This window comes from Corylus avellana, chromosome ca6 (assembly GCF_901000735.1).
Source record: "Corylus avellana chromosome ca6, CavTom2PMs-1.0".
Lineage (NCBI taxonomy): Eukaryota > Viridiplantae > Streptophyta > Magnoliopsida > Fagales > Betulaceae > Corylus > Corylus avellana.
Genome location: NC_081546.1, coordinates 3,939,399 through 3,951,864, shown reverse-complemented (window position 1 = coordinate 3,951,864; position 12,466 = coordinate 3,939,399). Strand labels below are relative to the sequence as shown.

Below are 12,466 nucleotides of genomic sequence, written 5' to 3'. Positions count from 1 at the left end.
ATATAGAGAGAGAGAGAGAGAGAGAGATATGGTTTGTTGCTTATTAAATTTCTCTCTTTAGAACAAAAGTTTAGTTTTAACTTTTAATTTCACATTCAAAAATCATAAAATGCACCAGCCGGGAATCGAACCCGGGTCTGTACCGTGGCAGGGTACTATTCTACCACTAGACCACTGGTGCTTAATGTTAATTTTCAGCAAATATAAGTTTTAGATAAATGATAGATAAAATTTGAGAACTTTGAGGATTTGGCATGTACCATCATACTTCAGCCAATGATTTTTAAGAATTTCTTTAGCTATGGAAGCTAAGATTGTTGTGATTATCCACAATTTCACATACTTCAAAAATTAGTAAAACACTAAAAAATAACATAACTTTTTTTTTTTTAATCAAATAAGGGAAAGCGGGTTACATGATTAAAAGACTATAAAAGGGATGAGTACTCCGACAACAAAGCTCAAATGGTAAACGCAGTACAAAAACAGGAACAAATTCTGGATTAGGTTCAAAAGGACCCAACAGCAGGCAATAGTGTTGCCCATGGTCCCAGAAGAATCATAAACACGTCGGACATTTTTCGGAGCCGCACAAGGCAATGATAAATTGCAAAAGAACTCGGTGAAGAGTCAGTAGCGGTAACTTCATTCACATAACTTAATTACATTATTGTTCATATTCATAACTAATACAAAATTATACAATAGCAAAATGGCACGCAGGCCCACATAACAAGATTTATAAAGACCAAGTCCCCAGCATGGGACTCCCAAGAGTTTGACCCTATGATTCGACCAGTCATATTATACACACATGTCTCGATGTCCGACTTGCTTGTCTTATGATCAACTATAGCTGTAAAATAAACATTTACATGTGGAACTATGAGTCCACGACTTTTCTAATCAACCCTTATTTGAAAAAATCCTCTCTTTTTACTAAAAGCCTTTGGCATCAATGCTATTTTTCGAAAGTTTAGTTAGAACTTCCTTTAACACATGTTATGACTTTCATAAATACAAAGGAAATGCAATAAAATTATTTTAAGATAAAACACCAATGCTGTCATTTTTCCTTAGCTATAGAGAGAGACCTTGCTTTAGCTTTAAACATTGAAAATGTGCATATAATTAGCCTTCCTAATCTCATGCATAAAACGTAATACTAGACATAGATGTCATTGAAAACTACCACGGTATAGTTTGGGATATGCTTCTATTCGAACGACATTGGGTCATACGCATTAAATTCACGTCAAGTTAGTGTCACGTCATTCTATGTAAAAGTTGACATCGGAAAATACTGTTTTGTTTGAACGGGACCTGTCACCTGGCATTAAAACGAGTGTCCAATCAATCTTTTTTGCACATGACAAATTTATGGCAGTCCATCTTCATTGATGATTTGATCCAACCTTGACACCTAGATATCATCAATGATTCAATCCAAGCTTGACACTTGGAGATGCTTTGTTGTTTGACCGATATTTTTCTCTATTTGAAATTTTGAACACGCCGCGACTGTTTGTTTTCCCGCGCTCACTACTAATCAACAAGTGGCATCATGTCTCGTTTGAACGAGAACGAGACATTCTAGTCTCCCAAAACTCTTAAGTTCTAAAACTTAGATTTCGTTCCTAGCCACCCCAAAGCCTGCAAGCTTATCCATACTTAACTTGCAAGTCCACATTTTACCCTCTTCCTCTTAAATTTATAATTCCATAAATCGTTACTTTCTCCCAGGAATTACAGTTGCTCACAGCAACAAACCATCTCAATGAAAAATGGTGTGCCCCTTTGTTGCTTATCAGTTTGAAATATCCTCTCAAACTCAACATTTTACAAATTTCAAAGATGGTTTGCTTGAAGTCCTTATTTTCCCTCTCAATGAAAAACGGTTGGGTAAGAATAGGGAGAGGCAAAATGGGAAATTGAAAAGGGTACATACAAGCACTCTTTTATACCAAGTTAATATAATGTTACAAATGGATCCAAAACACCACCTTCTCAGCGGCTTATGCTCGTTATTACACGTTTAGACTGTTACAAAACTAAATACAGATAAACACAAAATATTTAGATGAGTTCATCAGTAAAAGATTGCCAAGCACTTCATTGTGGCATATGCTACAGAAACATTCAAAATCAAGAATCCAATAGTGCCAGTTTCCTCAGCCGGTACTGATGAAATCTCTGCCTTGCATATTCCTTGTAGTCGAAATCAATCTTGTTCACATAATCCTGCAGACAAAGCACAAGGTTTATCTTGCCATTTCACTCTCTCATGCTTATAATTAAGATTGAAACGAGATGTGGGAATGCTTACTGAAATAATTCCCCATATGCCCCAAAAGAGATGGTTTGCAAGAGTGTATTTCTCCACATCCTGGACTACCTTCTCCACTTGTTCCTCAGTGGGTACATCGCCTGTACACCAATGATGCAGATGTTTTTAAGTATAAGAAAAATGAGAATCACTATTAATTTTCAGCAGATAAACATTTTATTTGGAAAAAGGGCCACTGGATTATCTAGCTATACAATGGTTTCTAATAGGTTTTCAGAATATAATTGGGTGGAACTCATCCCAAACCAAAGCACAATTCCAGATCCTTTTTGTTCATAGAAGTCATTGGTCCAAATAGGAAACTAATGGGCTAACCTGTTGAAGTCAAATATATGCGGACGAATCTTTGGCGCTCCTCCAGATCTGATACCAAATGCAATGAAGTAAAACAAACAACTTAGTACCAATTGTGCACCTTATTCATATCTTACATATTGAAGTAAGGAAAAGGTAATTTTGGATGCAGTGAAATACACAGAACGACAGAAGTATCAACATTTACCTGGATATTTACTATAGTCTAAAACATGAGGTGTCTCAGAATGGTAATTTGCTGCCATTTCACAGAAATGATTTGCAAGGTCATAAGCAATGGGGTTGTAACTTGAATACTCGTAATCCTGTGAAAATGAACAAAATAACATCAGGGATACAAATGCACTCGTTATGACGGGGTCATACATTTAGTCTCGTAAATGCGACTTTTTTTTGATAACCCAGAAAAGGCAAGAAAGCTTGCACTGCATTGCTAGAAACATGAATGCACAAAATCATGAGTCAATTGCCAGGCTAGAGATGTGGAGAATTTTGCTTGCAGTCAAGAAAATTCATTTTTAAGGCATTGAAAATGAATTAACTCTAGGCCAAGTTTAAATACTATCCTGTTCTCATAATCCAGGATGGAAGAGGATGAATTCATTCATACCTAAAAAAAAGGCATTGCTATTATTTAAAGATTCAATGTCAATATACAAACATCATTCGATACTTACCAACAAGTACAAATACCACACAACATCATCCGTTACTCATCAAAAAGGAAAAAAATATTATACAAACATCATTTGCAGTTTTTGTATAAAAAAGAAATTTGAAGCTGTGCAGATCAGATTGAATGAGTTCTTAATGTATGTTTTGGAATAAATTTGGAAAGTATGTATTTTTGAATGAGTTCTTAATGTATGTTTTGGAATAAATTTGGAAAGTAGGTATTTTTTTGGAGGGGACTAAGAATCCTTCTTGCACCAAAATTACAATCTATAAAGTGGTCTTTTTAGATGAGTAAAATTGCAGTTTATAATATTATTGCACTGTGCTTAGTGTTAAACACCTTTTATGGCTAGTAAGTTACACATAGAATCAGAAGGCCAATAGTCCAAAGGTGCTTGAACCCATGCTTCTCCATTTCTTTTGACTAGCAATAGCAAAAAGACAGATGTTGTTCAAGATTTAAGAACAACATTAAGGATTTTAAAAGCTTCACCTGTCTGAGGGGTTAACTGTAGTTCTCTAATCTATAGAGTACAAGGTAGAAGAATAAATCCTATACAGGAACAAACTTACAATGATAGTGATTGATCTTGTCTCTTCATCCATCATTATGTTACCATATTGCAGGTCATTGTGACAAAATCCAACATCTAGATGATCATGCGACAACTCTTTCTGCAGCATACTAATTTCCTCCCCTAGAGTATCCAAGCTAAATTCCTTTGTGTCTTGGGAAGAACACAAACTTTTGGCCTCGCGAAGCCAGTTTCTGAGGAAGGAACAAATAGGGCATTAGATATCTTCATATTTGAGAGGGGATTTTTAACTTGTTTCACATATTCTTTAACTTTTGATAATATATATCTATACCTCATTCTGTCCCATAGGAATACATTCTTTGGACCGGGCATATCAAGAGTGTGGAACTCTCTCATCTTAGCTGCTATGAGGGCAGAAATTTCAGGATTTCGGAGGTCAGCAGCTGATAATGTCTGAAGATCACCAAAAATAAGAAAAAAAATGTTATCCAAAACAACCTTCTGCAAGGATAGATAATGGGTGAGGTAAAGCGCTGCCCTAAAGTAATCTAATGTCATTTATTCTATCCAAAGATGCAAACTCTGAGTTAAATTGAAGAAATTTAAAAAGAAGGACCCAAAAAAAAAAAAAGGCAGGTGAATTTGACTTGAACCAAAGACGGCTTCTCGAATTCAATACTTCTTGTTCCATTTCAAAATTTGTCAAGTTACAATTACTACAATAAATGGAATACCCTAACCAATAAATGGAGTGTGGAAGAGCAGAAATTATCATTAAAAAAAAACTCTTCTATCCAACAATTGATCATACTGAGTTAGTATAAGATGGATAAACAGAGAAAACAGCAGTACAAGATCTATACTTAATGCACTTGCTTCACTGTTATTGGGTAAATTTTGGCCCAAGGAACAAGCTTGTAGATTAATTTTTTCTATGATAAGATATTTATGGCTGCAAGTTAGATTCACATTCTTTTACTCAACCTCAAGAACCATCTTAAATTAACTTCCTCATTAGTTTGCCTAGATCTTTTGTAGCCATACTGCACAAGAAATATCTTATATGGTTCTTGATTGATTGGACTTTTCTTATCTTAATATGTATCTAGAGGAAGGAAAGAGAATATGTATGTGTGTGTGTGGAATAAACAAATAAAAAGAATGGTTTAATAAAACCCATCACTTAACAATCTTAAAGGATGGCTAAAATTTCTCAGGCCTGAGTGCTGAAGTATTTCTTCCTTATTTTTCCCCACTGATTCTATTCAAAGATGCCTTAATAAAATTATCATTTTAATTCAATTGCCGTAAATTGTAATTACCCATCAAAATAGCCGAAAAGAAAAAGAAACAAAACAAAAAGGCAAAAAGAGAGAAGCTGTCATGATTAAAGCAGGCATAATGAAGTCAAGAAAAGAATATAATCATTAAAGCACATCCACTCTAATCAAATCTAAATTCCAATTCATGCTTTCACCACTTTGAATTTTATAGCCAAAATAAAAACACAAAAATTCAGAAATAACATAATAATCATAATTCACAAATTCACATACTCTAGCATGAATGAACTCCTCGACCCGCCCATCTGGGAACCGCCCGAGAAGGCGCGGTCCCTGCCCGTGCTTTGACACGCACTCAAACGTCCTAATCTCATCGTCTCTGTTAAAGAAAACTTCCACGCCTTCACCATAAATCCGAACCAAGACTTTTCTGACGATCTCGCCGTTCTTTGTCGGCCAGTTTATCTGGTAAACCTCATTAGTCATTGCGCCGCTTAATCGGATGACACACAAGGCACCCATATCATCGATCACGTCGCCCCAGCTGGCAGCCACTGATCGAAGCACTCTCTTTAGTTCCTCAGGAAGACAACCTTTGACAAACCCATTTGTCATTATGACCATGGTGCTTCAATACTATGAAGGAACTGTAACAGATTTCAACCTGCGACATAAACAGAGAAACCAAAACATTGTTAGTATAAAATTTAATCTACCCAGAAAGTCAAATCAACCGAACCGATTACAGAGAAAGTTCAAAACAATATTATAATAACATAAGGAAATTGAAAGAACCCACTTCAAGAAAACTTCTTTTTTTTTTTCTTTTGTAAGCAAGAAAACTTGGATAGAACTGGAAAAACAATCGCATAGAACCGGAGTAATGGCATTGAAACTCACCCGATATGCGCAAATGAAAGACTTTCCTCAAGGAACAAAGAGTTGCAAGAGCGAGGCTAGACTTGTTGCGAGCTTATATTTTAAACTCGGAAATGAACAAGTTTATGCTATTCAATAGAATAATTAGCACTTCAGAATCAGAGATAATAAAATTATGGGATATGATTGTGTGAATGTGACCAAGAATTTCCTTTTCCTTGTTTGCTAATTGCTAGAAGAATCAGATGGCAATATTAATATCTGGCTCCCTCGGATTATATTGCCACGCATCGGAATCAAAGACCCCAGATGCAACAAATAGGAAGTTGCCACGTTTAGAAAACCCAGCAGGAGTTGAATCTTGACGAAGATTCTGGCCCAGCTCAGATTACTACCGAACTGAAACTGACCGGTTCGCAACGAAGTTAAAGTCTTTAAGTTTTTTTTGTAAGAAAAGTCTTTACGTTGAACCAAGGGGCAAGCGACCAAGTGGGTTAAGTCTTTAACTAATTTAAGTTAATACAACCGTTGCTTCGTACAGCTAGCCCCCCACAGTGTGAAAAGAACTAAACGCCGTTTGAAGGAGGAAAAAGCGTTGGGACTTCTTCCCACAACGTGACGAAACGCGTGGGATATTATTATTATTCATAGATTTCAACGTTGAAAATGCGTGTGGTGCTGTCTGCGTGTGAATATTGTTTATTGACAAAGAGGAAGATACTTGTGCTGATAAATATTAATTAATTTAATTCAACGTGGAAGTTATAACACCTCTCTCAAGGGACCCCCTTGAGTTTTAAAAATCCCCCTATCCGGCTAGCCCCCAAGAAGATTTTGCTTAAATATCTTTTCTTCTTTTTGGAATTTCTAAGACTCGCCTATACTTTTTATCCCTTTGGAATCTATCCTGACTTTGCCATTCACCAAGTAAAATGTTTGTTTTGGGGTGGTTGATTCAGTTGACTGGACGTCGAGACTCTGATTGAGAGTACCTGTAACATAAGTAGTTGAGCAAGGAAGCTTATCGGAGTGCCGATAAGGCTCCTCTAATGCTTAAGTCAATGGCTATAAATTAAAGGATGATGATTAATAGAAAACTTGAATTAGACAAAAAATGGCTGGAATGAGTGTACTTGCGAGAGCATCTCATCTACGTTGTGTAGTGTGGTCCCTTGGTCATTTGTGCTGCTATATTTGTAAAATTAAACAATTTTAAAGGTGGAATTATAGGTCTACTGTCCACAACTGAGTAAGCAAAGACCCAAATAACCAATTATCTGCAGTACCTTATCTGCAACAATTAGGAGTGTCAACTCGGTCTGGTTTCCCAGTTTTTGGCCAAAACTAGAACCAGAACCGGGACCCCGGTTAACCGGGGACCCGGTTCCCGGCCGGTTCCGGTTTTACCCTGTCCAATACCCTGTTTTTGAAAATAATTAGTGTTTAAGGCTTATTTTAGGTATTGGGCCTAAAATAAGCCTATTATTTTTTTCATAAATTAGCTCATTTAAAAAAAAAAACTATTAATCTTTTTGTCTAAATTAAAGAGGTTTTATTGTGATTGTTTCAAATAATTAAAAAATAAACCTAAAAAGCATAAAAATCCTAAAGAATCAATGTTTTTGCCTATATGAGCCTTAGAAATAAAAATTCAAATTTTTTAAAATACCCTAAAAATAATTTTAAATTAGATACATAAAGAAAACATTAAAACAATAAAAAGTAAAAACAAGTATGTAAACAAATCAACATGCACAAGAAATAAATACCCCTTACTACAACAATTCAAAACCCAAAAAAATAAAAAATAAAACAAGTATTTAAATAATCTACCAATCAAAAGAAATATACTCACAATAAAAATAGTTCACAAACATATTACAAAGACAATATTACGCAAGCTTCAAAAATCATCAAATCATCCAGCATGTCACACGAGCTTTAGAAATCTTCTAGCTATATTCTGTGAATAAAACAACAAACAAAGTTAAGAATGGTTAATATTAAAATCATGACATTTTAATATCATAATATATAAAATGTGAAACTATGAAAACAAAGTAAATAATAAAAAGTAATGAATTTATAATCATTTAGTTACCAGGCTCATCATAGCTTTCCATTCCCATAAACTTTTGCAGCTCCTCAATGTTATTTGGGCAGCCCTTTAACCAGTCTTGTGTGCAAATCAAGGCCTCAACTGTAAGTGGAGATAATGAACTCCTAAATGAATCTAATATACGTCCTCCAATGCTGAAGGCAGATTCAGATGCAACAGTGAAAATAAGAATAGCTAATGCATCACGGGTTACCTCTGCGATAATAGGATATTTGGGTGCATTAACCTTCCACCAAAGTAAGATATTAAAATCTTGGGTTGCTGCTTCACACCGATCAGACAAATATCGTTCCACCTCCGACTTACACTCCGAGTCGGTCTCTTCTTGGTGTTGGGAGAACACCTTCAAATATTGCACAGCTTGATCCTCCAAGTCTTCATCATCAACATTTGAAAAAGTAGGAATTGAACTTTGCATACCTACATCAGAGTTAGATAACCCATCCTCCCCATGAAACAAATTGTATTGATCCCACAAACGGTTCAAAAGGGCGTCCACACTGTCATAGATAAATTTCGCCCAATCAGCATCATTGCATCTTTTCAACCAAAATACTAACCCCTTCATCTTGTAACGTGGGTCAAGAACAAATGCCACATACAACAATAAGTTAATCATCTCTGCAGTCTCCCAATACTTATCATACTTTATTTTCATATCAAAACTCACTGAACTAAGGATAGGATTATCACTACAAATACCATCATTCAAAGTATTTTGAATAATACAAAGTTGAATAAAATATGAGTTGGAGGTGACATTTTTTGAACTAAAGAATTTCAATGTGGCATCATAAAAAGATTTCAAAAACCTCACAAATAGCCTAGCAGTTTTCCACTCAATAGAGCTAGGAGCAACAAAATACTTATCCTCATCCTCCTCAAGTAGGGCAAAAGCTTTTTCATATTTCTCAGCGGATCTCAACATTAAGTACGTAGAATTCCATCTTATTTGAACATCTAGACATACCATCTTCGTACATATAATCTTTTATAACTCTATACATGATTTAAACTTTGTCATTCTCGCCGGTGAGGACCTTACAAATTTCACTGCATTCCTTATAGTAGAAACACAAGCACCCAATTCTTTCAACCCTTCAGTTACAACAAGATTTAAAATATGAGCGGCACACCGCACGTGAAGAAAGTCATATCCCAAAATAGAATGAGCCTAGTTCTTCAACCTCCTTATCATAAACTTGAGCAACGCATCATTGTTTGTAGCATTATCAACAGTAATTGTGAACAAAGTACTAATCCCCCACTCCATCATTGTACTCTCCACCAATTTTCCAAGATCATCACCTATATGACTATAAATCATGCCAAATTTGATTATTTTCTTATGCATTATCCAATCAAAATCTATGAAGGTAGCAGTAATAACCATGTAGTTCAAATTTTGAAGAGATGTCCATGTATCAGTAGTTATGCAAACCCTTTTACCGCTCAAAACATTTTTCAACTTAAGTTTTTCTTCCTCATATAGTTTCATGCAATCTTTTTGTAGAGTATTACGACTTGGTACAATGAACCTTTGTTCAATTCCATTCATCAATTCTTTAAACCCATCACTCTCCACATACCTAAAAGGCAACTCCTCTTTGATGAAATACCGCACAATCAAATTTCTTAAATAAATCGGATCATACTTCACAAATCATACTCCTTGATTGCCTTCTATTGTATTCTTAAGTGGCATTTGTAACAAAGTTTGACATTTGGGTATATTCGATTTTCTAAGTGGAGAGGTCGAACATCTAGTGGTAAAGTGGCTCATCATGCTTGAAGTACCATTTTTCCAGTGACACCCTAACACTTTATTGCAATAATTGCACATTGCCTTAGGGTTGTTCTTATCAATTGGTTCTATTTTTTTGAAGTGATCCCATACAATAGACTGATTCACCGATGGTTTTCTGGATAGGCCCGTTTGTGATTTCAAGGTATTTGTAGATGAAGTTGGATTGGTTCCAGAATTGTCACATTCCAATTGCATACTAGGACTATTTGTCTCCTCTATCTATTAAAAGTGTTTAGATGTTATACACTAAATTGAACAATATATATAAATATTACAACAATAAATATAAACTACCAACAATAAATACTACAATCAACCCAATAAACCCAACATCAGAATTCCATCAAATATTGTTTAGATACCAATGTCAGAGGCATTCAATACCAATATTAGTGGCATTCAAATAAACCTAACAGCTTCCAAGCCATATTTCTATTTATGTTATACTATCCGAATGGGAGTAAGGCGTGGTACAGAGGAGTTTTTTTTTTTTTTTAATGTGGCGCAAATGGAATTTTTTGCTTCACAATCACCAGACGGATTGAAAAGCGGGGAATGTACAAGCCCAAATTAAACAAGCCAACATGCATGTAATGATGTAAATGAAGTAATGAACACTAAAATTAAAAAGTAGAGTAGATTAAATTGTATCCACTAAACCAAGCAAAACAAAAAAATTTCCATAGATCAATAGAGAAAATATCAAAGACAATATCAAAGAAACCCATAAATAAAAAGTCCAGACCTGACTGCTAATGCTCATTGCTCGGCTGACGTCTGACGGAGCGAGAGATGGAGATGAAGCGAGAAAGGGAGGCAAAGCGAGAAATGGAGAAAGACTGAAAGAGAGAGGCCGAATGGGTGTGATAAAATCTGAAAATCTGAAAGAGAAACGGAGAAGAAGAGGACTAGAGCCTGGGACTTACAGGGGAAAACTAGGGGAAGAGTTGAAGAGGCGGGGCTGGAGCCTGGCGGGCGGCGGCGTGAATCAGAAAACTCAAAGGGGCTGCGGGCTAGAGCCTGGGACTTGTCACTTACGGGGGAAAACACCGAAAACCTTCAAAAGAATCAAAACCTAAGGTGCTAACTCCTAAACGCTGCGTATTGCGTAAGATACTAAGAGTAAAAGAATTAAAATATATATATATTAAAACACCGAAAACCTTCAAAAGAATCAAAACCTAAGGTGCTAACTCCTAAACACTGCGTATTGCGTAAGATACTAAGAGTAAAAGAATTAAAAAAAATATATATAAATAATATAATAATATATAAATATTATTTAATAAAATAATACCCGGTTCTGATTTTCCCGGTTTTGACCGGGTGCCAAAAACCGAGACAGAAACTGAGGTCCCGATTTTTATTTTTATTTTTTGCAACCGGAATCGGAACCAGGTCCCGGGTTTCCGGTTCCCAGTTTTCCGGTCCCGGTTCCGGTTTCCCGGTTATTTTTGACACCCCTAGCAACAATCACTTAAAGGCGGTTATTGCTTTTACCGCATGTGACTTTTTACCGAATTCTTTTGCTATTTGTCACCGCCTTATGCGGCCCTTGAAAAAAGCCCAACTTGTTTATGGTTCCTATAAGGGTGTAAACGAGCCGAGTCTAAGCGAGCTTCACTTGTTCGGGCTCATCTCGTTTAAATTTTACTTGAACCGAGCTTAAGAATGAACCAAAAAATTGAGCTCGAGTTCATAATAAGTCGAGCTGAGCCATCTCATGAACTAACTCTTATATTTATTTATTTTTTTATGTATAAATTTAAACTTCAAGTACTCTTAAATGGCTCAAGAAGCCAGCTTGCATATGAACATTTACTTAGCATGGCTAGCCAAGTATGGAGCCTAAATCAATACAGCAAGACACTTGGTTTCAAAGAGAGATGATATGCATCTTTTTATAGATAAGCAAACTTGAGGATTTGTGTTTTATTAGCAATGTGAGACAAGTTAACAGTTGTATTCAAACTACAATGGGACAACGTCCCCTAAAAAAAAAATGTATAAATGTCTCTCTCTCAATCTTCCTCACCAGTCACAGCGCATATTTCATCCCAACTCTCATTTCCCACTCTCTCTCTCACTCACCAGACAAGCAGTGATCCAAAGTGTTTGGGTCTATTTGATTTTTCAATAGTTTTTGCCTTTCTCAATCTCTCTCAATAGTTTTTGCTTGATTTTCTTCTTTTCATTTGGGTTTGTTCTAATTGAATCTAAGTCTTTTTAATGATTACTCTCTCTCTCTCTATCTGATGGCAACTAAGTGGAGAAAGCTTGTTTTTGTTTGGGTGAAGAAGACGAGCAAGAATCAGAGATGGAAAGACGGGGAGAGAGAGAGAGAAAATAATGATGTTTATATATATATATATATATTAAAATAAGTTATATAGAATATTTGTTATTATTAAGTAATATTGGCTATATATTGTTAGTTACTTAATAAAAAAATAAGTGAGTCGAACCTTATACGAATGCGCTCACGAGCCTAACCGAGCCGAG

At 35.6% G+C, this 12,466-nt stretch overlaps 2 protein-coding genes and 1 non-coding gene across 4 annotated transcripts; all 3 read right to left on the bottom strand.

Annotated features, from left to right (window-relative positions):
- Positions 1-110: 110 nt before the first annotated feature.
- Positions 111-181, bottom strand: TRNAG-GCC (transfer RNA glycine (anticodon GCC)). The gene has a single exon. It is a non-coding gene; the product is annotated as a tRNA-Gly (tRNA).
- A 1,743-nt stretch (positions 182-1,924) lies between these two features.
- LOC132184242 (probable choline kinase 1) lies at positions 1,925-6,474 on the bottom strand. Of its 2 annotated transcripts, none has more exons than XM_059597799.1 (8): positions 6,060-6,474; positions 5,433-5,806; positions 4,208-4,329; positions 3,911-4,106; positions 2,850-2,967; positions 2,663-2,710; positions 2,327-2,427; positions 1,925-2,241 (listed from the first exon to the last, which is right to left on the bottom strand). In XM_059597799.1, the coding sequence occupies exons 2-8, from the start codon at positions 5,781-5,783 to the stop codon at positions 2,146-2,148; spliced, it is 1,032 nt and encodes a 343-aa protein (XP_059453782.1). In that variant the 5' UTR covers positions 5,784-5,806; positions 6,060-6,474; the 3' UTR covers positions 1,925-2,145. The 2 variants fall into 2 exon arrangements, with proteins under 2 accessions (XP_059453782.1, XP_059453781.1); XM_059597798.1 differs by having other exon boundaries at positions 5,433-5,823; positions 6,060-6,473.
- Positions 6,475-8,131: 1,657 nt separating this feature from the next.
- Positions 8,132-9,130, bottom strand: LOC132183997 (zinc finger BED domain-containing protein RICESLEEPER 1-like). Its single transcript, XM_059597474.1, has 2 exons — positions 8,970-9,130; positions 8,132-8,849 (listed from the first exon to the last, which is right to left on the bottom strand). The coding sequence occupies exons 1-2, from the start codon at positions 9,128-9,130 to the stop codon at positions 8,132-8,134; spliced, it is 879 nt and encodes a 292-aa protein (XP_059453457.1).
- Positions 9,131-12,466: the final 3,336 nt, after the last annotated feature.